This window comes from Carcharhinus amblyrhynchos, chromosome 22, assembly GCF_965287045.1.
Source record: "Carcharhinus amblyrhynchos chromosome 22, sCarAmb.v2.hapA, whole genome shotgun sequence".
NCBI classification, from domain to species: domain Eukaryota; kingdom Metazoa; phylum Chordata; class Chondrichthyes; order Carcharhiniformes; family Carcharhinidae; genus Carcharhinus; species Carcharhinus amblyrhynchos.
Window position 1 is genome coordinate 6,144,550 of NC_137345.1, and position 25,238 is coordinate 6,169,787.

The window sequence follows — 25,238 nt, forward strand, 5'->3', positions numbered from 1 at the left end:
CTCTACAGTGCAGAAGGAGGCCATTCAGCCTATCAAGCCTGCACCAACAACACTCCACTCAGGCCCTATCCCAATAGCCCCACATATTTACCTTGCCAAATTCCCTGACACTAAGGGGCAATTTAGTGTGGCCAATCAACCTAACCCGCACACTGTGGGACGAAACTGGAGTACCCGGAGGAAACCCACACAGACATGGGGAGAATGTGCAAACTCCACACAGGCAGGCAGTCGAGACTGGAATTGAATGCAGGTTCCCTGGTACTATGAGGCAGCAATGCTAACCACTGTGCCACCGTGGGATTAGAAAGGTCACCTGGGTTCTTGGGCTTGCATTGGAAAAAAATGGACCAAATGGCCTCCTTCTGTAATGTCCTAAGGTTCTATGGGAGTTACCGTGATGGGTTAAAAAGCATTGTCCACCGAGATTTCACCAAAACAGGTGTAGGTGCCCATTTCTCATGCTTAATAATAGAACCAGGTGCCCACTATATCAGCAACAGAGTGGAGAATCCCAGGCTTTTTAATGTCTAAGCAGGCCATCCAGCTGGAGGAGCCATCACCGCAGAAGCACCTACCTGTCCTGACCCAATGTCTTGGCCACTCAATGATTTCCTCAGGACACTTTGTACAGAGAACAGAAACAGAAACTGATGTGTGAGTTGGGAAATTTTCCAGGGAGTTTAGCAAATTATTTCTTGTTCCACTGTTTTGATGCAGCTGGGGAAATTTCCCAGTGGGCAGGTGGATGACGTGTTTTTCCACCTTCAGATTGTGCAGGAAGGGTTGATGTAATCCTATCACACCAAACCTGGTAAAAGCATCTTGCCAGCTGGTGCCAACTCTAATGAAAGTTACCAACCTCAACCAGTAGCTCAGTTTATCCCTCTCTCCTGTTTACTAGGGGCTGGGGGGGGGGGGGGGCACGGTGGGATGCAGTTTCTGTTTTTATTCACAAAAATACTGGATTTTTCAATAATGCCCTTCATTAGATTAATATTTCTCATTCCCTTCCTCTCTGATCCATTGCTTATTCTGTTCTATATTTGATCTCAGAATTGAGGGGGTGGGGTGGGATACAAGGTTATTGGGGCTGGGGGGGGGTTCCAATTTGTCTGAGTATTTTTGGACTAAGGTACAGGAGAGTGAAAATAGAGCCCAATAATTTCCTCCTGCTCTTTCTCCCAGTCCCTCCTACTGACAAGCTCCATGAAGCCCCTAGCAGTCCAATAGCCTTCCTTGGACAGATGGAGAGACAACACACAGTACCCAGGGAAGGGGGACGGGGGGGAGGGTCGGGTGATTGGATCTTCCTCTGTAATGCCAATAACTTTCCTCAGTTTGTTAAAAAAAAGAATTAAAAGTTTGGCAAAGGGCTTTACTGATTGGTTGGAGATTAATGACGCTACATGCAGGAGGGGCTATTGGCTGAGACGTAGAAGGGGTGGGGTTAGGCTGGTTAGACACTGCTGAAGGTTCCACACGCGACTGGGATCTAGATTGTTTCAACAGTGTTAGAGAGAGGATACATTGTATCAGAGAGAGGGGTTACACTGTATCAGAGAGGGATATATTGTGTCAGAGATAAACTGTATCAAAGAGGGATACATTGTATCAGAGAAGGATACACTGTATTAGAGAGGGATACACCGAATCTGTCTGGACGATGAAGTGATAATAATATTCTAGATATGTGTTATTTTATCACCAGACTCTGATCTGCTGGATTTTTTTCCTCCCTCTCCTCTTTCAGTTTCCCCATACTCTGCATCCCTCATTCAGATCTCCTCGCCCCTCTCTCTGCCTCATGGATCCAGTCTCTCCCTGTCTGAGCCGGGGCCCGGCACTGGCCGCCTCCTCCTCGCCGTTCGCCAGGGAGCAGCCCTCGGCGCTGGCCTCCCGTTCCTCCTCGCAGACCCCCGAGCTGAAGCGGCAGGCGGTGAAGAGACACCACCACAAGCACAACCTGAGGCACCGCTACGAGTTCCGCGAAACCTTGGGCAAAGGCACTTATGGGAAAGTGAAGAAGGCGGTGGATAGATCCGGCCGAGTGGTGAGCAATGCTGTCATTTCTTTTGGTATAATTAAATATATAGAAAATAAGTTTGCATATAATTTAAAGTTGATCAGAAATGGATCTCTGCTGGAAAAGGGTTGGCTTTGGCGGGGTGAGAATGTCCTTGGAGAACCAGTCAGAAAGTTTGGTGAAATTTACTCTTGTTAATTTCCTGGGATTGAAAATAACTTGCTGCACTTCACACTCTCTCCAGCTACTGGGAAGCTGCCTCATCAGCACAAGGCAACTCACTCTCTGACACATTTAGGGCAAATATTATTCTGAATCTTAAGGCTCCCTCCACCCGCTCCAAAGTCTCTTTGGGGTTTGTTTAAAGCTGGAGCTGCTGTTGTTGCTGTGTTTACCCCAGTCCAACGCCGGCATCTCCGCATTTTATTTAAAGCTGTCAGAGGCGTTTCAGTATATTGTCGATGTGAGAATCAGATTCACGATTTCCAATCTTCCTGCGTTTTATCTTTCACTGTAGCGTCCTAGTTTGATGATGGGTTTGCTGTCGGTGTGGGTATGTGTTGTCAGTCTGTCTGAACACGCTTTTGTTTATGACCTCATGGTGTTTTTTTTTATATACCCCTCCCCAGTGTTAGGATCACAAAACTGATGCCCCAGGCGAGGGTTATTGATGGGCAAGATCACTGTGGGCGATTTCCAAAATAAGTAAGATATCAATCCCGTGTAATTCCTGCAACCCCCACGCCCCCAGTGTCTTGGCTGGCTCCCACTCACATTCTCCTCAGCCCTGACCACTTTGGAAGCAATAGCTTATTGGCGGCTACAATGGGTCAGATACCGTTTTTACACAGCAACTGAAAATTGTTGCAGTTTTATCTCGCTATTTCTGGTCTAATTTGTGCAAACTTTAGGGGCTGGGCGGGAGGGAGGGGGTCTCTTTCCTCAAGCACTGTGGATGCTGGACATCTGAGGTATAAACAGAAAATGCTCAGCAGCTTAGAAACCAAAAAGAGTTCATATTTGAATTTATTTTCCTTTTGTTTTCTTGGAGAGGGAAAACGCTGGAACGGGGGGAGGGTGATCACCTAGTATTTTCTGCTTCTGTGTTGGCACAGCTGAAAAACTGGTCATGCCTTGTTCCGGACTTGATGTACTCTCTGTTATTCAGTGTTCTGAAAATTCTGGGAAAGTTCCCCATGTGTGCTGTTGCAGTCGTCTCGTTTGGGTCTCTCCCCACCCTCCCGTGGGGTTCCCCATGAAATGCAGAAGTGTCTCATCCTATACATCTCACGCATGAAAAGAGGACAGTGGGCGCTGAAGGCCAGTTTAGCAGCTTTCAGGACAGAGATTGCTAGATTTTTGCAATGGAAGCATATTGAGGGTTAAAGAGCAACGCTGAGCATTGATAGGAGATGAGTAACCTGCTGAGATCAGACTGAACAGCAGAATTAGCTTTTAAGGCTGAATGGCCACCTCTAATTTCTCTGTTCCCTTTCATCAGAAGCAGGTTTGCCTCTGGTGTTACAGGCAGATTTGTTGAAGGCCTTTCAAATCTTTCTCCACAGCCTGTGGCCATGAGTGGCATAGCGGTTAGCAAAACTGCCTCACGGCGCCAGGGACCTGGGTTTGATTCCCGGCTTGGGTCACTGTCTGTGTGGAGTTTGCACGTCCTCCCCGTGTCTGTGTGGGTTTTCTCCAGGTGCTCCAGTTTCCTCCCACACTCTAGAGATGTGCGGGTTAGGTTGATTGGCTGTGTTAGATTGTCAGAGGATTAACAGGGTAAATACATGGAGTTAAGGGAATAGAGCTTGAGTGGGATTGCAGTCAGTGTCAACTTGATGGGCTGAATGGCCTTCTGCACTACAGGGATTCTATGAAATGTCCCTTTGATTTAAAAACTGGCCAGGGCTAGCAAAACTGTCAGGAAGTCTCCACGGGAGAAAGTTGCTGGACCAAAATTGAATACATGCCTGGAATTCTGCTGCATCTGAAGTGGTCAGGACTGGGGAGGATGTGAGTGCCTGGAATTCAGCCTGGCACCATACTTGCTACAGTGTGGGTCAGTCCAGGGTCATTTCAGAGCCATCACTGGAATTTTAGTAACAGTGGGTGTAAAGAATATGACAGGCAGTGTCTTATGTTTCTGCATCAATAGGTGATGATTTTCAACCCCTCTAAATGTATCAACAGAGATTGTGAATGCAGCAGTGGAAATCCCTGACATCAGCAACCACAGGGACTGGAGGAGATGCCCTCAAGCTGTATCCTGCATTGTGTTTGAGGAGTGCTTGTGTTGCTGGCTCCCGCCATGCATGTCTTGTGCAACCTAACCACCAACCCTTCATAAACCCACCAGCTACACCAAGACCTGGGCATAAGTAGGCTTGTGGTCTTAGGAAATTAGGCAAATGCACACTTTGTGGGTTACCCTGGGGGTGGAGGAGTTATCTGGGGGTTGTTGGGGGGGTTGTTGGGCGTAATGAGGCTCTTGTATTAGATGCTGGTAGTACAAGCTCCACCCCCAAGGTTGCTGCTGGCTCTATCCAAGCTGGGATGGGGCATACTTGGTTGTCCTAGAATCAATGAATGATCCAGTCTGGAAGGAGGCCATTCTGCCCATCGTGCCCGAGCCAGCCAAATAATCCCATTCCTTTGTCCTCGCTCTGTAAATTTTTCCAAGTGTTTTTTTTTCCAATTCTCTTTTGGAAGTTATCAGTGTGATGCCATCAGTTTGCCATTTCTGCCAGCCAGATCGCAAATAATCCACAGCCTTGGAGAATTCTCATCTCTCTCCACATTCCCCATAATGACATTAAATCGATATTCACATCAGGGTGGACTAATGGTGACCACAAGTCTGACACTGATGGTAGCATCTCGGAGAATTAATTAAGTTTATTAAATTAAACTAATTCAAGGGGACATGTTAGAAAGGTACATGAGTGGGACATTAAAAAGTATTGATTTATGACCGATTTATTCCCTTAACTATATTGGTGTCATGAGAGAGATCCCCTATCCTGCAACCTCCCATTTCCCCCCAACCACCTCCTGTAGCAGTTGCCCATCAGAAAATCACCCGTCCATTCTCCTGGGCTGTTTCAGCCATAAGTTTTAATGAACGGAAAATCATGAGTGTGTTTCCAGGATGTGCTTACTAATGAGAGCATTGCACTGCTGTGACACTGGGATAAAGAAAGGCATGCTGGAAATGAGTGGGGGAGAGGTTAGGATGGGCATGGGGACCTTGCCACATGTCCAAAGTCAACTGTCCCTCACTCCCATGCTTTCCTCTATCAACAGACTTAGGGTAGAAACAGCCCAGAAATACAGAGGGCTGCTGAATTCCAATTAATGCCATCTGCCTTCAAGTAATTTAACTTAGCGTGACAGTTAATGTGTTAAATAACACTCTGAACAGGGGATGAGCTCAGGTTATTCAAAGCAACGTCAAGATTTTTACCAATCTTTGGAACAGAACCTTTTGCAAAAGTGGTTCACAGATGCAGCAGCACTGCCTCAAAGCGTCAGGGACCTGAGTTCAAATCCCAGCTTGGGTCACTGCACATTCTCCCCATATCGGCATGGGTTTCTTCCAGGTGCTCCGGTTTCCTCCTGCAGTCCAAAGATGTGCGGATTAGGTGGATTGGCCATGCTAAATTGCCCCATAATGTCAGTGGGATTGGCTAGGGTGAATGCACGGGGAGATGGGGAGAGGGCCTGGGTGGGATTATGGTCAGTGCAGATTTGATGGGCCAAACGGCCTCCTTCTGCATTGTAGGGATTCAATGATACTTCCCTCTATGTATAAAAGGGGAGACAATCAATGTTGAGGGGGCAGATGGTGTCCTTCTGCACTGATTCTGTATCAAGCGTGGCTGGAATGAGTTTAGAAACACATGATGCTGTCTGTGGATTTTATCATAGAATTATAGAACCCTACAGTGCAGAAAGAGGCCCTTCAGCCCATCGATCTGCACTGAACACAATCCCACCCAGGCCCTACCCCTATATCCCTCCAACCTACACATCTCGGGACACTAAGGGGCAATTTTCTACCATGGCTAGTCAACCTCACCCGCACATCTTTGGACTGTGGGAGGAAACTGGAGTACCCGGAGGAAACCCATGCAGACACGAGGAGAATGTGCAGACTCCACACAGACAGGGAATCGAACCCAGCTCCCTGGAGCTGTGAAGCAGTAATGCTAACCACTGTGCTACTGTGCCGCCCCCAAATTTGAATTTGTTAGGCCCAGTACCTGGGGTGTGTCCTTGGAAAAAATAAATTACCTTGTACGCCAGATGGGATTGGATCTTCTCAAAAAGAGCTGACCTTGGCCCCCTTGTCCTTTGGTAAAATGCTTTCAGAAGAATGAAATTGGAGTCTGATGTGGAGGATGATGATTGGAGTCCAGCTATTGTGTTTTTTAGCAGTGATATAGCAATGAAAGTACTAAACGTAAGCAGTGCAGAATTAATTTGTGATTCTGGCTTGTTTGCTCAATGATAACTTCTGGGCAAACCTCCTGAATCCCAGAATTCACACTGTTAAATGAGGCAGTTTAAAAATAAACCTAATTTCAACCAGGATTTATGCTCACAGAGGTTCAGCTTGTTTCCTGGTTAGACAGAGCAGGCATCCAATTGAACGCCCAGTGTCATTATAAAGTCATTGTTTTATGTTAACATTTCACACAGAATCGGGTACAGACGAGGCAGTCAGTCGTTGCCAGTTACGGCCTGTTGCCTAAGCACAAAGTGAGATAGATTGCAAGTCCAGTGCAATAAGCTGAAAGGCTGTTCTTTGTGTCTGGAGAGACAGACAGTGCGAGGGAACCATGCCACAGATACAAAAAAATAAAATTTGTTCCAAGATGTATTTTTAAAAATGATTAATTCTCAGAAAATTGCTGGTGAGAGGTATTTATTGCTAATCCTTGGTCTGAATGATATGCTGGTTAGGTGGATTGGCCGTGGTAAATTCTCCCCCAGTGTACCCAGACAGGCATAGAGTGTGGTGACTAGGGGATTTTCATACTAACTTCATTGCAGTGTTAATGTAAATAGGGTGGCATGGTGGCACAGTGGTTGGCACTGCTACCTCACAGTGCCAGAGACCTGGATTTAATTCCTGGCTTGGGCCACTTGTCTGTGTGGAGTTTGTACATTCTCCCCATGCCTGTGTGGGGTTTCCTCCGGGTGCTCCAGTTTCCACCCACATTCTGAAAGATGGGCTGATTAGGTGCATTGACCCGAACAGGCACTGGAGTGCGGTGGCTAGGGGAATTTCACAGTGACTTCATTGCAATGAAAGCCTTGCTTGTGACTGATAAATAAACTTTACCTTACTTGTGACAATAAGAAATAAACTTTAAAACTTATCCCTGGCAAAGATGGTGTTGTGAATTACTGCGGGTTTCTTTTTGTTTTGGAATACGCTGTTCCTAAAATTTGTGAAAATGTTAAATAACAGCTCAGGTTTGACAGTAAGTAATGTGTGATGCAGTTCAAATTATTTAAATACAGTGTGTGCACTCTCACTGCACTTACAGTTACAAAGTATATTTACACTGCTGCAGCTCATATGCTGAAGGTGTTCTCACACTGCTGCTGGGTAGGGTGTTCCAGGATTCTGACCCAGCCACAATAAGGAACAGAAAATATGTGTTCAAGTTGAGATGGGTATTGTTGTAGAATTCTACCCCTCCCCCAACACAGTGCTTCAGAGAAAATATTGTAAGCTAGGTAACAATTTTTTTTTATTTCCACTACGAGCTTGCATTTTAAATACATCCTTGCCCTCCATTCATTGTGGTTTTAAAAATGCTATGTATGTAATGTTATAACGTCAGATGGTGGCCGTGCTCGCTGGGGCTCCGATTGAATGCAAAGGCTGGGCATTACTCAGTACCTCATTGTACTTGCTGGAGTGACGCGCTGGCCCCCTCAGCACTGTGTCAGTTGGCCTGCATGAATGCACTGGCTCTTGCAACAGTGCTCGCATTGAGAGGGTGCTTTTCTGGACAAGAGCCCTGGGTGAGATTATTCAAACAGGTGCAGCTGTGTGAAAGCCAGGCTGTTCATTAAAAATGTAAGGAGTTTCTCGAGGAGTAGGCACTGGATGAAACGTGCTGATTAAATCTGCACTCGTCCTGTTTGTGAAACCTGCTTTCGCTTTTGAGAAAGTGCCATTGCAGAGGAGGACAATTAAGGTGCATTCATAATGTTGTAAAGTGACATGGAGATAGTTAGTTAGGGGACTGGGGGAACAATGGAGCGATCTTTGTTCAGTGCTCCTTTACATTTCCCTTGTTCCCAGATTTCTATTAGAAATGATTTTGATTTTGGCTGAGTTTCAGATTAATAGCCTCCGCAAACCATGTATTTTATTTCCTTATGGCGAATTTGGGGTTCGACACTCGGCTCCATTGCAGAGGGCTACGTCACAACTGAAAAGATTAAAAAGATAAGATGTTAATGGTATGTTAATTATACTGGTAAGATACACCAATACAGGTTAGTGTTTAATTAAGCAGCTAGAATACAAATAAATAGGGGATCTTTTGTGAATGGTGGTCTCCATGGGGTCTGGGGTGCATCATCATCTCACCAATGACAAAACGTTTTGTTTTTAATTAAGTTTATTTTTAACATTTTATTTTAGTTACAATGCCCCACAGCACTGTACTGCCTGTCATTGTATTTAATTTATTGAATATTATTTTTGAAAGAGTATAAGTAGGGGGTAGCACCACTCCTCCACCTCCCCCTTCAAACCTCTGATTACTTTGCTCTCATTTGTAGGGTGAAAATAGGGCACCTTCCCAGCCTGAGTGCTAGCACAGGAGCTGGAGTATTTCATCAGGCTTGGAAATAATATTTGCATTTATTAATGTAAGTTTCATGATGGCCCCTTAAAGAGGAATTGTAAATTCGTTTAAATAGCTAATTTGTTAATTATTTTACCGATGTGCTCAAAATAGGGTGTGTAAAGCCAATAAATAGGGGATAGGTGGGACATTGGGCATGTGTGGAAGGAGACTCAACAAAGTCAATAAATTCACTCAGTAAAGGACAGCTTTCTATTTTAGTTTTGACTTCACTAATTGGCTGGGATTCTATTTATAGAAAAAAAACTAGAGGTAATGATTGAGGCCTAGTTTCGGGATTTCTAAACATAGATTGTAAAGGGAAAGTAAGTTGGAGGAAGGTTTGTGGGTTTTACGTGAGGCATCTACACCCATCTCATGATGACCTCATGACTGTTGTATGCAGTGCTGGAAGAATTAGGATTGCAGGTAAGTAAAATGTCAAGGTCCACGTAGTTGGTGTTCTACTTTCCTAGTAGTCAGATGACAATGAAAGTGGAATTGCTGATTAATTGCAGCAATCACTCTCTATTAATGAATCTACACCAGACCCAGACACGAGCTGAGAGGAACCCTGAGTTTTCAGAACCATCGTTCCAAAGTCCCCCGTTCCTCCCATGGCATCTCCCAAACCCACAACCTCTACTATCTAGAGGGGTAGCAGATGCATGGAACACCATCACCTGCAAGTTCCTCTCCAAGCCGCATGCCATCCTGACCTGGAACCCCATTTCTTCACTATTGTTGAGGTCAGAATCCTGGAATTTCTTTCCTAACAACATTGTGGGTGAGCCTACACCAGTTGGACTGCAGCGATTCTCCACCACTTTCCCAAGGGCAAATAGGGAATGGGCAACAAATACTGGCCCAGCCAGCGATGCTCATCTCCTGCAAGTGAATAAGAGTTACACTTGCCATCCATCATTTTCCTCAAATGTAAGTAAATTTACTGATGGACATACAGAATTCCCGGTGGGAAGCATATGATGGTGCAATAGCTGTATAGCTCTGCAGAAAGTGTTATCAGAAAGTTTCGGTTCACATCTTTTCACTGGTCCTAATCTGAGCTCGCTATTCTGAGGGACACTTACGATGCCCAGTTTTACAATCACTATCGCAGCGTGGCATCTTACAGTGCATCATACTGCAGCAGAACCGTGCTGTAACCGGCTATTGGAGTTCTGAGCGAGACCTTCTCACACAAAGCACTTTGTAACCTTAATATGTGAAGTGGGCCATTCAGGGGTGTTGCCAGGAAGGACATGACACAAAAGGAAGTGAAAATCTGACGCACATTCCCCTCTTGAAAAGTTGCTGAGATTGGAGTCAGCTAGAAATTTCAAAACTGAGTTAGATAGACTTTTGTTAGAAACCTAGAAGATAAGAGCAGGAGGAGGCCATTCGGCCCATTGAGCCTGTCCTGCCATTCATTACGATCATGACTGATCATCCAACTCAATAGCCTAATCCTGCTTTCTCCCCACAACCTTTGATCCCATTCACCCCAAGTGCTGTATCCAGCTGCCTCTTGAATATATTCAGTGTTTTGGCATCAACTACTTCCTGTGGTAATGAATTCCACAGACTCACCACTCTTTGGATGAAGAAATGTCTCCTCAGCTCCATCCTAAATGATCTAACCTGAATCCTCAGATTGTGACCCCTGGTTCTGGATTTCCCCCACTATCTGGAATATCCTCCCTGTATCCACCTTGTCTAGTTCTGTTAGAATTTTATAAGTCTCTGAGATTTCCCACCGGAACCGCTCCCCCCACCACCCCCAACTTCATTTGTCTGAACTCCAGCGTAAACAATCCTAACCTAGTCAGTCTCTCCTTATACATTAGTACTGCCATCCTTGGAGTTGGGTAAAGGCATTGAGGCATCTGGAACGAAGAGGGGTAAATGGAGTTCACATATAGATCAGTCATGATGTAATTAAATGGCAGAACATGATTTGAGGGGCTGAATGACCTCCTCCAGTTCCAATATGAAGCACCCACCAGCACCTGATTTATGTGCATAATGCACGAAAAGACTTATGTAGGCTGTCGGGAGAACAATATCTCTGTGTTCATTCTCCTGGCTTCTATTTTTACTGTGTGTTGGTGTCAAGCGGGAGATGTTACCCTTTGATATTGTATGCAAATAAACCTGATGGGAATTGCCTCATAAGAGCTGTGCAGGCACAATGCAAAACTGCAGTGTAATATCAGAAAGTAAATGACACGCAATAAAACTGCTTTCCCGGGCCACTGGAGTTAATAAGTTACTGATCAAACTCAAGAGTAAAGAGAACGTGCAGTGAATTGGATGCTTGGGGAATGGGAATTGCAGCTGTCTCCCCAGTTTATTACTCTTTATTCCCCATGGGAATTTGCATTGGCCAAGGGACAACTCCCAAGTGCACCTGGGGCAATCTGTTCTGAAATGATTCAGGTGCTTGTTCTTCATGTGAAGGCTTCAACTGGCTATTTGGCCCTGAGGGGGTTGGGGGTGTCGCAGCCAGGGAGGATCCTATTCTTGCCTGATACCCTCACCTACAATGTTACAGCAGTTACTGTGAATCATTCAGGAGTGGGGGCCCTGACTGACAGTTTGCATGATTTCCCCTCCCTTTCTAGCCAAGAGTATGTTATCTTCTCCCTCGAAGGAGCTTGAACTTGGGGGTTTTCTTGTCTGAAATGCTTCAGTATGATGGTGGCAGTGCAATTATCTACACGTCTGATGGTGCCTTCCAGTTTAGGAAGGGTTGTGAAGTAAGTCCGCTGACTGAATGTATGCCAACCGTGGGTCAGTCAATGAGCAACGCCTCCACCTCTGACTCGGAAGGTCATGGTTTCAAATCCCACTTCTGAATGCGAAAGTCTCGGCGGACGCTCCTGTGTACTGGGAGAGTGCTGCACTGTCGACAGTGCCACGTTTTGGGGTGAACCATTGGACCAAGTCTCTGTTCCCTCTGGTGGAAGTGCAAGATCGTATGGCACTTTGGCAAAGAGAAGGGGAGCTTTCCCCTGTGTCCTAGTCAATATTTATGTCTCCATCAACATCCTTAAATAAGGCCACCTGGTCAATTTTTGGGAGTTTGCTGTGTTTCCTGCACAACAACAATTCAAACCATGCTTAATTTTGCTGTAAAATATTTTCAGATGCCGTGTGCTAAATACAAGTCTGTCTTTCTTCCTTTTAACCGTTGACTGCAGGAGACTAGCCAATTACGATCTCCTAACCCATCAATAATATTATTGCTCCTCGTTGAGACGCTGTTATATAATGGCAGTATACCTCTATAAAAGCTTGAATGACTGATCAAATTAGATAAACTATGGGGCAGTTGGTTGATGTGAGGTTTGTGCTGCTTTATCAGTTGGCAAAGCTCTGGCAGAGTTAGGAGGAGATTAAAGATCAAGGGGCAATGAGAGTGTGACTGAACCATCTGATAAGCACTAGCTCCAGTGATTTCAACTGAGAATTTCTGCAGTGAAAGCTAAAGAGAAGCACCAGGCCCAGTGAATGGAAGACTGATTTATAGACAATCTCTTCCAGCCGTATTCCTTCCAGTCCCCACCATGGAGACCTTGGTAGGCTAGGAAAAGAGGTTGGACATTCACCCTTCATGAACTAAGTTGGCCTCAGAACCCAGTCCCAGGAGTTCAGATAACTCTTATGCAGCCCTGTTCTGCCGTGGTCCCAGAAGCAACCCCCAGTGAAGATTTAAGGTCTCACACAGTCCTGACCAGCATTGAAAGCAAGCATGGAAGGGCTTTGTGTTTACACTGGGTGTCTGTGGGCCATTTGGAACTTGCCCAGATTCTAAAGCAGGTCCCTGGAGCTCTGATTCAACAAGAGCTGGATCGCTCTAAATTGCAAGCAGCATGTAGGGAACAGCATCTGCTAGTTCAAATTGCAGCAATAGTGCCAATGAAAATTGGACCTGATCTTTCCCTGCACAACTGAAGCAGTGAGTCGATGAAAGAGCGTGATTGAATGTTTGTAAAGATGACTGTCGATACAATTATCTAATCTTCAGATCTAAGAGGATTGTATAGATACAGGGAGTTAACTTGGTACAAAATTAAAGGGGGAAGATTCTATTTAATCTTTTGAACACCGATGTATGAACGAGGTGAAATTGAAAATGTTGCACTGGTGTACTGATGGGTATCCCCCTAGCTAGGAGTACTTAAACCCTCAATTGTGACTTGAGGTATGGCACCAAGGCGTGTGGCTGGAGTTGAGATACAAGTCAGCTGTCCTCTCATTGAATGACGGAAGAGATTTGAGGGGATGAATGGTCACCTCCTTGTACAGTAAGAAGTCTCACAACACCAGGTTAAAGTCCAACAGGTTTATTTGCTAGCAAAAGCTACTAGCTTTTGGAGCACTTGCCCCTCATCAGGTGACTCACCTGACGAAGGGTCAGCAAGCGTTCTGAAAGTTAGTGGCTTTTGCTACTAAATAAACCTGTTGGACTTTAGCCTAGTGTTGTGAGACTTCTTACCTTGTTTACCCCAGTCCAACGCCAGCATCTCCACACCATGACTCCTTCTTGTATGACAGTATTTTGTGACTGTAGTGGTATGGTATGAACATTACACATCAATTGATATCCTTGTGCAAGTCCTGTGGGAGTGACACCGGTCAGTGTCCTGGGAAACAAGCCCTTATATGGTCACCAGCCAACAGGGCAGCAACTGGGGCATAGATGTGGCAGTTCCTTCCTCCATAGGTGTTTTAAGTATTTACATAAACTAAGTCCTGTGACTAAGATTGTGGGAAGTCACCCTCAGACATGTAGGTTGGAATCTCACCTAGTTTTATTGGGCCAATTTGTGAAGCTCAGTTCCTTGTGCTGCATATTTGTGCAGAGAGGCACGGTTTAATTCTGTGGACATAGACTCGAGGGGAAGTAAATAAAAAGTTCCGTAGTTTTGTTTTCACCTGCAAAGTATTGACTAATTTAGAAAGAAGTTTGGTTTTGAAATGCTGAAACCAGCAAATCAACTTGTCTTCTTGCGTAACACCCTATTTTAAAAGAAATCAGTCTGCCGAGAAAACTTTAACGACATTGCCATTGTTCCAAATTTTTGTTCATCGCCCTTTCTGCTTTTTAATGAAGTTTCAAAGGAGTGGGGTCGCCTCACTGGGCGTTCAGACAGAACACTGTGTATCAGACGCATTATAATTCCAATACAAAAGCTTACGTGGGTTCAGTAGAAGTAAAGCCACCATAGTCCCAGGTGACCCTGCTCTCCTCGAAGGGGAGAGCTGACTGGTGGTGATTTTATCCTGGGGCAATCACACCTCAGACGAGAGACAGGATGCGGGTAACCTCAGACAGAATGGGAATTGAACCCCCCCTATTGCCATCGTTTTGCTTGATAAACCATCTATCCATCCAATTGACCTTAATATTTGTAACGCAGTTCAGGTTTTTTATCTGTCTCTTGTAATCCTTTTTTTTAGAGGAACATTCGCTCGATGGGGTCTAATTTTTTTTGCAGTTCTCTGCAGCCCCACTAAAAGATTATCTTGTCGTAATATATCAACCCAATATTTTCTAAATTCATCCCACTTTCCTCTCTCTTTTTCCACCCGCTTGTCCCCTTCCCCACCAATCTCCCTGACATTTCATTGTGCTGTTCAGTGCAGAGAAAAACAAGCTGGCAGCTTGCTGCACCTTTCTCCTCCAGGCGTGGGAGTGCTCCTGCTGTTCTGAGCATGTCAGCCGTGGCTCAGTAGGAACTCTCACCTCCTGAGTTAGAAGGCTGTAGGTTCAAATCTGGCTTTGGTGACTGGAGCACAAAAGCTGCCTCTCTATTCTGCTGCACAATAGGGTGGCACAGTGGTTAGCACTGCTGCCTCACAACACCGGGACCTGGGTTCGATTCCTGTCTTGGGTCAATTTAGCAAGGGCAATGGACCTAACTGTCTGTGTGGAGTCTGCATGTTCTCCCCATGTCTGCGTGGGTTTCCTCCCACTGTCCAAAGATGTGCAGGTTTGGTTGATTGCCTTGCTAAATTGACCTAGTGTCAGGGGGATTAGCAAGATAAATATATGGGGATAGGATAGGGCCTGGGTGGGATTGTGGTCAGTGCAGACTTAATGGGCCAGGCGGCCTCCTCCTGCACTGTAGGGATTTTATGATAGGCTGTCGGGTGAAACCAAGGTACCACCTGCACCCACAGGCAGACTGAAGTGAACCCTGGGCATCGTTTTGCAGAGCGTGCAAAGATTTTCCCCAGTGGCTTGCCTGAGATTAATCTCTCAACCAAGACAATCCATCAGGTCATTCATTATCTCATTGCTTCTTGTGGGAGCTTGCTGTACAAAAATCACTGTCGCGTTTCCTACATTACAAGGATTACATTTCAATTAGTACCTCATTCCTGTAAAGAAAGTTGTGAAAGGCACTTTATAATCTTCCTGCTTTCAACCACTGTTTCCCGCAAAAAAAAGTACCCAGAGAAAACAGAATGAAAATAATCTTTGCAGCTTCCAATTGGAATTCTGTTGGAAGCGGAGATGCTCAGGACTGACTCAGCGTTCCGCTCAGGTCTGTCCTACTTATACATTCTCATCAAATATGTGCAGCGACATTATAACAACAAGCCTCTTTGTCATGGGTGAAGACATCTTGGTGCACTTTATGATGAGGTGAAGCGTGTGGTGGGGACTTGGGAAGAGAACAGAGAGGCTGCATCAGGAAACTGATCGTGGACACAAGCGGGATGGGGTGAACAGCCAGCCAGGAAAGGATGTCTGTGGATGGAAAGCAAAAGATCTGATAGATTCTATACATCTTCGCTGACGTTCTGACAGCACAAGCAAAGGTCATTTGTGCCATCGTTCTGGGCTGGTGATTTTGAAAGAGTTCAGCTTTTCTCCACCCATCCCCCTGCTCCCCCCCCCCCCCCCATACCTCTGTTTCATTAACACAAATGCTATTGTTTATATATAATTACTTTAAACTTGTTATATTATTAGATGCTAATGACAAGATGGGCTAGCATATGAAAAGGCTACAGACCGAGTGCTGGGAAATGGGATTAGAATGGATGGGTGCTTGATGGCTGGTGCAAACATGATGGGCTGAAGGGCTTCTTTCTGTGTTTTAAAACTCTGTGAAAGGAGAGCTTAGGTAGAGGAGCAGCCATGATCTAGTTGAATGTTGGGGCTGAATGGTTTGTATTCCAGTTCATAAGAGCCACATCAGTGCACTGCTGCTTCATCTTTCTTGTACAGATCGTCCTTCTCTTAAGCATTCTTTAATAAGTAACACGTCACACATCAGTGCACAAATTCATCCCCTATTCAGGCCGATTCCTTGAAATCTGCTTGAATGAGTAACTATATGTGGGTCAGCAGCTGTTCAGACAGAATTCCTCTGATCCGGCCTTTCTCCTTACCCCAGTGATGTTCTCCTCCTCCAGATCTGACACAGCACACGACCTGATCCAGAATACTCTCTGCAGGACGGTTACCAATGACGCATACTATCTCCCACAGAGAACTGCTAAGCGTCTTTTTTTTCAATAAAAAAAATTAATTCCACTTTGAAGACAAAAAGTGAATATTTGGCTTTGCCTGGGTCGGTTTTTTTTTGTGGGACTGTTTGATGTCACCCATTGCTCAGCGCCCAAATGGGAAAGGGACTGCGGGGCATTAATTTTGCTTGAAAAGCCAGAAGTGATGAAGTCTTGCACGTACACACAGGAGAATGGGGGATTTGAAAGAAAATTGAAGGGTTTTGTGGTTTTTTTTTCATGGGTTCGTTGCTCAGGTTGGACATAAATAGAAGCCAGAGTAGGCCTTTGGCAGAGCAGGCTGGGAGAGCCAAATCATTCAGATAATCTACCCTCACCGCACAATCCACATAACCTTTAATTCTCTTAAAATCCACAAGCCTGTTGGCATTGGTTTCGAATATACTCAGCAAACTGAGCATCCAGAACCTTCTGCGGTTGAAGCTTTCAAAGATCCACAATCCTTGAGCCTGAGGGTGGCACAGCGGTTAGCATTGCTGCCTCACAGCGCCAGACCACCCGGGTTTGATTCCTGGCTTGGGTCACTGTCTGTGCGGAGTTTGCTCTTTCTCGTCACGTCCACGTGGGTTTCCTCCGGGTGCTCCGGTTTCCTCCCACACTCCAAAGACGTGTGAGTTAAGTTGATTGGCCGTGTGAAAATTGCCCCTTAGTGGTCCTGAGATGCGTAGGTTAGAGGGATTAGTGGGTAAATATGTAGGGATGTGGGGGTACAGCCTGAGTGGGATCATGGCCGGTGCAGACTCGATGGGCCAAATGGCCGCTTTCTGCCCTGAGGGGTTTCTATTGATTGGCCATGCTAAATTGCCCCTCAGCATCAGGGGGATTAGCAGGGTAAATGCATGGGGTTACGGGGATAGGGCCTGGGTGGGAATGTGATCGGTACATAGTTGATGGGCCAAATGGCCGCCTCCTGCACTGTAGGGATTCTATGATTCTCTGACAATGAGAATGCTGCATCACTTGATTCCAAATTAAGATCAGCTTTGCTACGGTAATTAGGGCCGTAACCTTAAAAATAGAACCAGGATGTTCTGAGGTGATGTCAGGAAGCACTTCTTCTTGAAGAAGTTCCCCCATAAAAGCTGGGGAAGAGTTTACGTTCCAAAACTGGGATTGATAGATCTTTTTTGAGGAAGGGTTATGGAGACTCCTCCTCCTTCTCCAGCCATTCTCATTCACACTTCCCCTGGAGCAGCCAGCACCCAATCCGTCATTTAGTCTTGGGGTAAAACTGGATTCCACACTTCAAGCTGACGGGTCACTTTCTCCATTCGGCTGCATTAAGTTGCCTTTCGCTCATCGTTCCCCGTGTTCACTGACCTACATTGGCTCCTGATCCGGCAACATAATCTCCTGCAACGAGATCTGTGTTCGTCCAATTCTGAGCTCATTCCTGATTTTATAATTACTGAAGCAGCCACACATTTTTTTTTTGCTAATTGAGCCTTAAACACTGCAATAGGGCGGCACGGTAGTTAGCACTGCTGCCTCACAGTGCCAGGGACCCGGGTTCGATTCCTGGCTTGGACCACTGTCTGTGTGGAGTCTGCACATTCTCCCCGTGTCTGCGTGGGTTTCCTCCCACAATCTTAGCATGGCCAATACACCTAACCTGGTTAGGTGCATCGGCCATGCCAAGTTCTCCCTCAGCGTACCTGAAGCGGCGTCAGTGTGTGGCGACGAGGGGATTTTCACAATAACTTCATTGCAGCGTTAATGTAAAGCTACTTGTGACACTGTTTAATTTAAAAATAAACCTCCCTCTGTTTTTTATTTACGACCTCTTTGACCAAGCTTTTGATCACCTGCTCGAATATTGCCTCGTGTTCATAGATACCCTACAGTACAAAAGGAGGCCATTTGGCCTATCGAGTCTGCACTGACTCTCTGAAGAAGTATTTTACCCAGACCCTGTACCTGTAATTACCCTATTAATCCCCCTAACCTACATATCTTAGGTTATGTTGCAAGATGTGAAATTTTATTTGATAACTCCCTCTCTGCAGGCAGGGACATTTCACTACATTTAAAGGTGCTACGTAAAGGTAAGTTGCTGTTGCTGTTGTCACACAAGCAGCCTCAGTGTAGAGAGTCACATGTCACTCAGTTGGCTGCACGCAGACGATAACTGCCGGACCTGTGTCTGTTTACACTGGAACTTTTCAAACTCAAACATCTCAAGCTGACTGGCTCCGTGTAAGAGGGCGTCACACATTCGCCTTGTCCTTTGACCGGCATTCCAAACGCCTTTCTCCCTCCGTTGTCAGGGTGACCGGGATCAATAGCATTGAATTAGTTTTTTTTTCTTAAATGCGTGTTTGTTCGGGATCGTTGAATACTTGGGTCTTTTCCCAGGAGACTTGTCTCGGTTCTGCAAGAATTTCCAGCCCCGAGTTTCTGCCCCAATAACCTCCAGTGAAAAGGTTTGCATAATAGCCCCGTGACCCCCGACAGATGCGGAGATGCTTTCTCTTTTGCAGCGAGGGCCCTGATGGCTTGTCAGTTCAGGCTGAATGCGGAGAGCTCGGTTTAAAAACTTTTTAAACTGGGAGAACAAAGGGCAGGAAACCCTCCACGTTCATGGTCCTGGCATTTTGTGCCTGGCGCGGTGGTTAACACTGCTGCCTCACAGTGCCAGGGACCCAGGTTCGATTCCTTCTTAGGTGGCTGTGTGGAGTTTGCACTTTCTTCCCGTGTTTGCGTGGGTTTCCTCCCACAACCCAAAAGATGTGCCAGTTAGGTTGATTGGCCATGCTAAATTGCCCATTAGTTTCTGGGGATTAGGAGTTACAGGGATAGGGTCTGGGTGGGATTGTTGTCGATGCAGGCTCGATGGGCTGAATGGTCTCCTTCTGCACTGTAGATACTATGATTTGATAAATACCTGTGTTCTGAGAATGCTGCTTTGTCACTCACATTAATTGCCACCGAAAAGCTCCCAGCATGCAAGAGATAGGGCATCCCAGAGTGCTTTCCAACCAATTAAATCATACTCTGCTTTGAAAAGATGTAGAATCCCTACGGTGCAGAGTGAGGCCATTTGCCAACCCAGGTTCTATTCCTATAATCCCATGTACTTTACTCTCTAACCTCCCCTCCCCAACCTACATGTCTTGGGACGTTAAGGGACAATTTAGCCTGGCCAACCCACCTAACCTGCACATCTGTAGAAAGTGCAGTCACTGGGCAGGATTTTCTGGCTGTGGGGTCAACGATTCCCGTGGCAGGTGGGATGGGAAAATCCTGCCTACTGTTGTAATGCAGGAAAAGCAGTGGCCAACGTGTGCACAGCAAGCTCCCACAAACAGCAACATGACAGTGTCCAGGTGTTGTTGTACATTTTGGGGAGTTAAGTCGAGGGATGCATATTGATGAGGGCATTGGGGAGGATTCCTCTTCTCTCCATTGAAATTAATGGCCGGGGATCTCATTTCCTCCCCCACCTCCACATCCCCCCCCGAGCAGGCAGACAGAACCTTAACACCTGATCAGAAAGGCAGCATTTGTAACCCCAGTGCTGTATGTTCCTTTAATTGATTCCTGACTGGTTTTGGTGCTGGGTAAAGCTGGAACACTTTGGGCATCTTGCCACAAAAAAAAGCACTTAATCATGCTTTTTGCAGCAGTTGAGATGCAGAATGACCTTATAAATTAATTGGTTGTGTAAGGTGCACCCAGAATATACACACAATTATTCCCCACCTGAACTAATTGTCCTTGCTATACTGACAGAGTGATGATGACTGCAGATTAAGGGAGCAGCTGTAAACCTGTCGGATCTATTTACCAAACAGAGGTTTTCAGCACTTTAGAAAGCTGTTAACCTCTGGAGGAGACGCTCTCGCACTCTTGATAAATGCAATTTTCAGTCACCCTCTGATTTATCTTTTCCATATTGGCGACACCTTGTCATTTTGATGCTGGCTCCCAGTGTAATAATATCTCCATTTTAAAAGCTCTCGTCCTTGTGTTCAACTCTTCCCACTAGTCTCACACCTCCAGTTCCTCATCTGAATGGCAACAACTGCATTTATATAGCACCTTTTCAATGCAAAGTGCGAAGGCACTTCATCACATGAGGAAATAGCTGGGCGAGTGACTTAAAGCTTGAATGAAGGAGTGGGTTTTAAGTAGCATCATTAAAGAGGAGAGAGAACGGTGGAAAGGCTCAGGGAGGGAATTGTAGAATTATGGGCCCTTGCAGCCAATCATGGGGACAAAGTGAATGAGCTGATGTGCAAAAGGCCAGAATTAAAGGCACCTGCAAGAGATGTTGATGGCTGATTCTGGGGATAGCGGGACTGATGTATGAGGAGAGATTGACTGACTAGGTTAGGATTGTTTTCGCTAGAGTTCAGATGAATGAGGGGAAATCTTATAGAGACTTATAAAATTCTAACAGGACCAGACAAGGTAGATGCAGGAAAGTTTCCAGTGGTGGGGGAGACCAGAACGAGCGTCACAGTCTGAGAATTCAAGGTAGGCCATTTAAGATGGAGGTGAGGAGACATTTCTTCACCCAGAGAGTGGTGAGCCTGTGGAATTCATTACCACAGGAAGTAGTTGATGCCAAAACTTTGCATATAGTCACGAGGCAGGTGGATATAGCACTTGGGGCGAATGGGATCAAAGGTTATGGGAGAAAGCAGGATTAGGCTATTGAGTTGGACAATCAGCCATGATAATGAATAGCAGAGCAGGCTCGAAGGGCCAAATGGCCTCCTCTTATCTTCTATGTTTTTATGTTGGAGGGTTGTAGGACTGGAGGAGGTTAGAAGGATAGGGAGGGGTTAAGACCATGGAAAGGTCTGATGGATCAATGCATCTCTGGGTAACTCAGTGTGAATTAAAAGGTGACCATTCCTATTTTCGCAGGTTGCTATCAAGTCAATCCGCAAAGACAAGATTAAAGATGAACAGGATCTGGTCCATATCCGCCGAGAGATTGAGATCATGTCATCGCTCAGTCACCCACATATCATCAACATCTACGAAGGTAGGCCTGGCTTCTCAGCATAATGAAGCTGATGAAGGATTTGAATTGCAAACATGCACTCTGACTGTTCCTTCCATGTCGTCACTGCCCAGGCTGACTCCCAAATGAAAGGAAAGACACGATCTGTCCTTATTTATCCCTATTTTCCAGCGCTGCAAGTTAAGTTGGGCCATGTGATACCCACTGTTCAGACATTTTGTGGCTTCTGGAAAGTTCAAAAATAGTTGGGAGGAACCGCACTCTCTCTTCCGAGCGACAGTGCGCTAACCGTAATGGGGAAAGACAAATGTGAGGCGTCTTTACCCACAGCTGAAGCAGGTACCATCCCCATTGAATGTCTCTCTTTTGGGTGAGATCTTAAACTGAGACTTCCATCTGATCAATGCAAGAGATGCCCAGAGCCGCTCTTCGAAGACTCTGGTCTATAAATATTCCACAATTAACATCAGGTTATCTGGTCGTTATCACAGTGCTGTTTGTGGGATCTTGCTGAGCACATAATTGGCTGCTGGGTCTTCTACAATAAAACAGTGATTTCAGAAGTAATTAGTTGGCTGTAATGTGCGTTGGGACATCCCGTGTGAAAGATGTTAAGGAAATGCATGTTTTTCCTTTCAAATTGCACTAAGGGCTCTAAGCAGCAGATTTAGACACCCCCTCAGCAGTATTTGTTTACCCTAACCTCGCCAGTGTATTAACCCTTTGCTGGGGAAGGCGTGGATTCCAAGACACTCCTGAATTTAAGCCCCAACAGAAGATTTTCTTACCGAATCCCTATCCACACAACTCTTCTCTACATATGAACCTAGATGGTGAACGTTAACCAGCAGTTGGGTGGCACTGGGAAAGGTGCTGGAGAAATGCACGTGGACCCCAAAAGTTGACACTCATGAATTTAAGCCCCAAAAGAAGATTTTCTTATCCAATCTCTGTCCACCCGATTCTTCTTTGCACATGTTGGGCAACATTGGGAAAGGTGGAGTGTGTCAGGGATTAATCCAATCCCACCATCCCACATCTCCTTGTTCCCCACCCCCCCCTCCTCACCACCTAGTATCCCGGGCGTTAGAATGACCCCCCCCCCCCCGGCATGAGATGCCAAAGGGTCCCCATCCCCAGTTTACCCCCAAGAGTGGAGTTGGGGCCTTCAGAGAGGGAGCATGCTACCTGCCAACTATTTTTGAGGTTTACAGAGGCCACAAAATGTCTGAACAATGGGTGCCACACGGCAATAGAGGAGGAAATCAAACAATTTGGTGAAACCCTCCCCAAAAAAATAATTACGATTGTGAGGCTGTTGTCAGGGGAGGGGCTGTTTGACCACATGAAGTTCACCTGTAATTTTAGATTCTATTGTCTGTGCACGAGCCATGGCCTGCTGGGGGTGGGTGGGGTGGGAGGAGCTGGGTCTGTTTTGTGTTGAGTGCACAGCTGTATCCAATAGTCCCAATAACTCCTCTGGCAGCCTTCCCATCCTTGATCTCTAAATAAAAATGTTGTATGTTTTTTTGTAGTGCTTTTAAGTGTGTTGTAAAGCCCACAGTGTTGCTTGATTTATGAAGTGCCTCTTGAACTTTTTTAGCAAATAGCCAATATTGTGGGAGCTGCTGGATGTGTCAGTGGTGGCATTTCAGTACGTGGGGGCTTTCAGTACGTGCATCTACCTCCCATGAACCGCTGCGGTTTGGGCAGTAAGGCCTTGTAGATACAGTGTCACCCTTATTAACCTCACTCTCCCATTGTCCCCTTGTGACCCAGAGAAATCCCTGACCAGGGCCCAAAATGCCCTTCAATGCTAATGGGCTTAGATACCGGGGAAATTGGCTAGAATTTTCCCTTCTTGTTTGCCATCATTTGACACACTCTACGAGCACAGTGCAAGGTGTCCCTGGAGAATTGCAGTGGCTTGGGATGCTGCTCTGCCACAGTTGCATAGCCTACTGCCACTGGCCTCCTAGGCTCATTGCAAGAAAAATGAATTCTATTGGGTGGCACAGCGGTTAGCACTGCTGCCTTACAGCGCCAGGGACTCGGGGTTCAGTTCCCGCTTGGGTCACTGTCTGTGCAGAGACCTCCCTGTGAGTGCATGGGTTTCCCCCGGGTGCTCCAGTTTCCTCCCATAGTCCAAATGACGTGCCAGTTAGGTGCTTTGGCTATGCTAAATTCTCACTTGGTGTACCTGAACAGGCGCCGGAGCGAGACAACTAGGGGAACTTCTCAGTAACTTCATTGCAGTGTTAATTTAAGCCTACTTGTGACACAGATAAATAAATAGAAAGTGGGCACATTGGGAGACACTTGTACCTGCATGGTGTGGGCACTCTACTGCAGAATGTCACTGCTCAAATTGGTTAAATGCAATAACTACATAAATAAATAAAACTCCAATATGTACTGCCAGGTTTGCACTTTGTAAGATTTTGCACTTTGGATGTGATGAGAAGTAAATGACATTGATGGATGGTTTTATAGCCCATTTCTGGAACCAGACTATCGTGACTATTTACAATAAGTCGGTGCCTTCTGATTGTATTTCCTTGTGAGTGCTGAGTGCTTTCTGTTGCTGCAAAGAGATAACGGCATGAGATCGAAACTTGAACCTTTCTTATCCCACCTCCCTCTCTCTCTTTCTCTCTCTCTCTCTGCAACGGGAAATTCCACAAATCTCATGTTTGTTTGGTGTTTTAACAATGCCCCAGCCAAGAGGAAATTGCTGACCCTTCCCAAGGTTGGTCTGTTTTGTGAATTTACACATTCTTTCTGGCGAGTGAACATTCCATTGTTCATTATGGCCTGCAATCACATCGAGTCCCTATTATTGCCATGACTTCAGTGTTTGGAAATGAGAGAAATTTCCATACGCTTATATAATGCCATCGTTCTGTGCTCCGCTGCTCGATAAACACACTTGCTCGGCCCAAACCCAACACTCTTTTGTGTTTTGTTTTGTTTTGGTCCACTCGACCTGGCTGATGTACCAGAGCTGTGTCACTCCTTAAATTATTGGATTCCGGTTCCTCTAGAACTGATGGGCCTCGTCCACGTCATCAAAACACAAGTCTAGACAGTTGAACAACTTGCATTTCTGTAGCGCCTTTCACAACTTCTGGATTCCACAAACTCTTCATAACCAGTGAAGCACTTTTGGAGTATAGCCACTGCTGGAATGTAGGTCAAACAGGCTGGCCAATTTGTACACAGCAAGCTCCCACAAACACCAATGCAGGGACCATCAGCTCATCATTTTCTTTCTGGATGTTGGCATGTTGACTGGGACACGAGGGAGAACTTCCCTGCTCCTCTTCCAGGTAGTGTTGTTGGATTGTCTGCATCTACCTGAGTAAGTACCCAGGACCCCACTCTCTTCAGAAATGGAAGAGCAAATAGGAGGGATTTTAAACTGGAGAAACCAAGTGGATGGTGACAGATATTTTCCACTGTCAAGTGATATCTGCCGACTTGTGTTTAACCAACATTGTGGTGTAACTGTGTCCTAAGCTTTGAACAAGGTTCGTATAATTCTGATGGTGTGGTGGATTTGAATCCTAATAGCAGGGACAAAATATATGCCCCATGTTTTCACTGGAGGTAAAGGTTGTTGTAAAATGACTTTTTTAAGGCATAGCCAAGTGAATAATAGGTTCATTGTACCCACATCAGCAGACCTTATGGTAGAAGTGATTAGCACTGCCGTCTCTCAGCTCCAGGGACCTGGGTTCGATTCCCGGCTTGGGTCAGTGTCTGTGTGGAGTTTGCACATTCTTTCCATGTCTGCGTGGGTTTCTTCCCACAGTCC

The 25,238-nt window shown here is 45.8% G+C and overlaps 1 protein-coding gene across 1 annotated transcript in view; it reads left to right on the plus strand.

Annotated features, from left to right (window-relative positions):
- Window positions 1-1,472: 1,472 nt before the first annotated feature.
- The window catches only part of nuak2 (NUAK family, SNF1-like kinase, 2), a 47,769-nt gene continuing 24,003 nt past the window's right edge, over window positions 1,473-25,238 (plus strand). Inside the window, exons 1-2 of the mRNA XM_080209774.1 lie at window positions 1,473-2,053; window positions 21,322-21,442. Of these exons, the coding sequence (XP_080065900.1) occupies window positions 1,808-2,053; window positions 21,322-21,442 (367 nt within the window). The 5' untranslated portion in view covers window positions 1,473-1,807. The remainder of the gene's footprint in view (window positions 2,054-21,321; window positions 21,443-25,238) is intronic.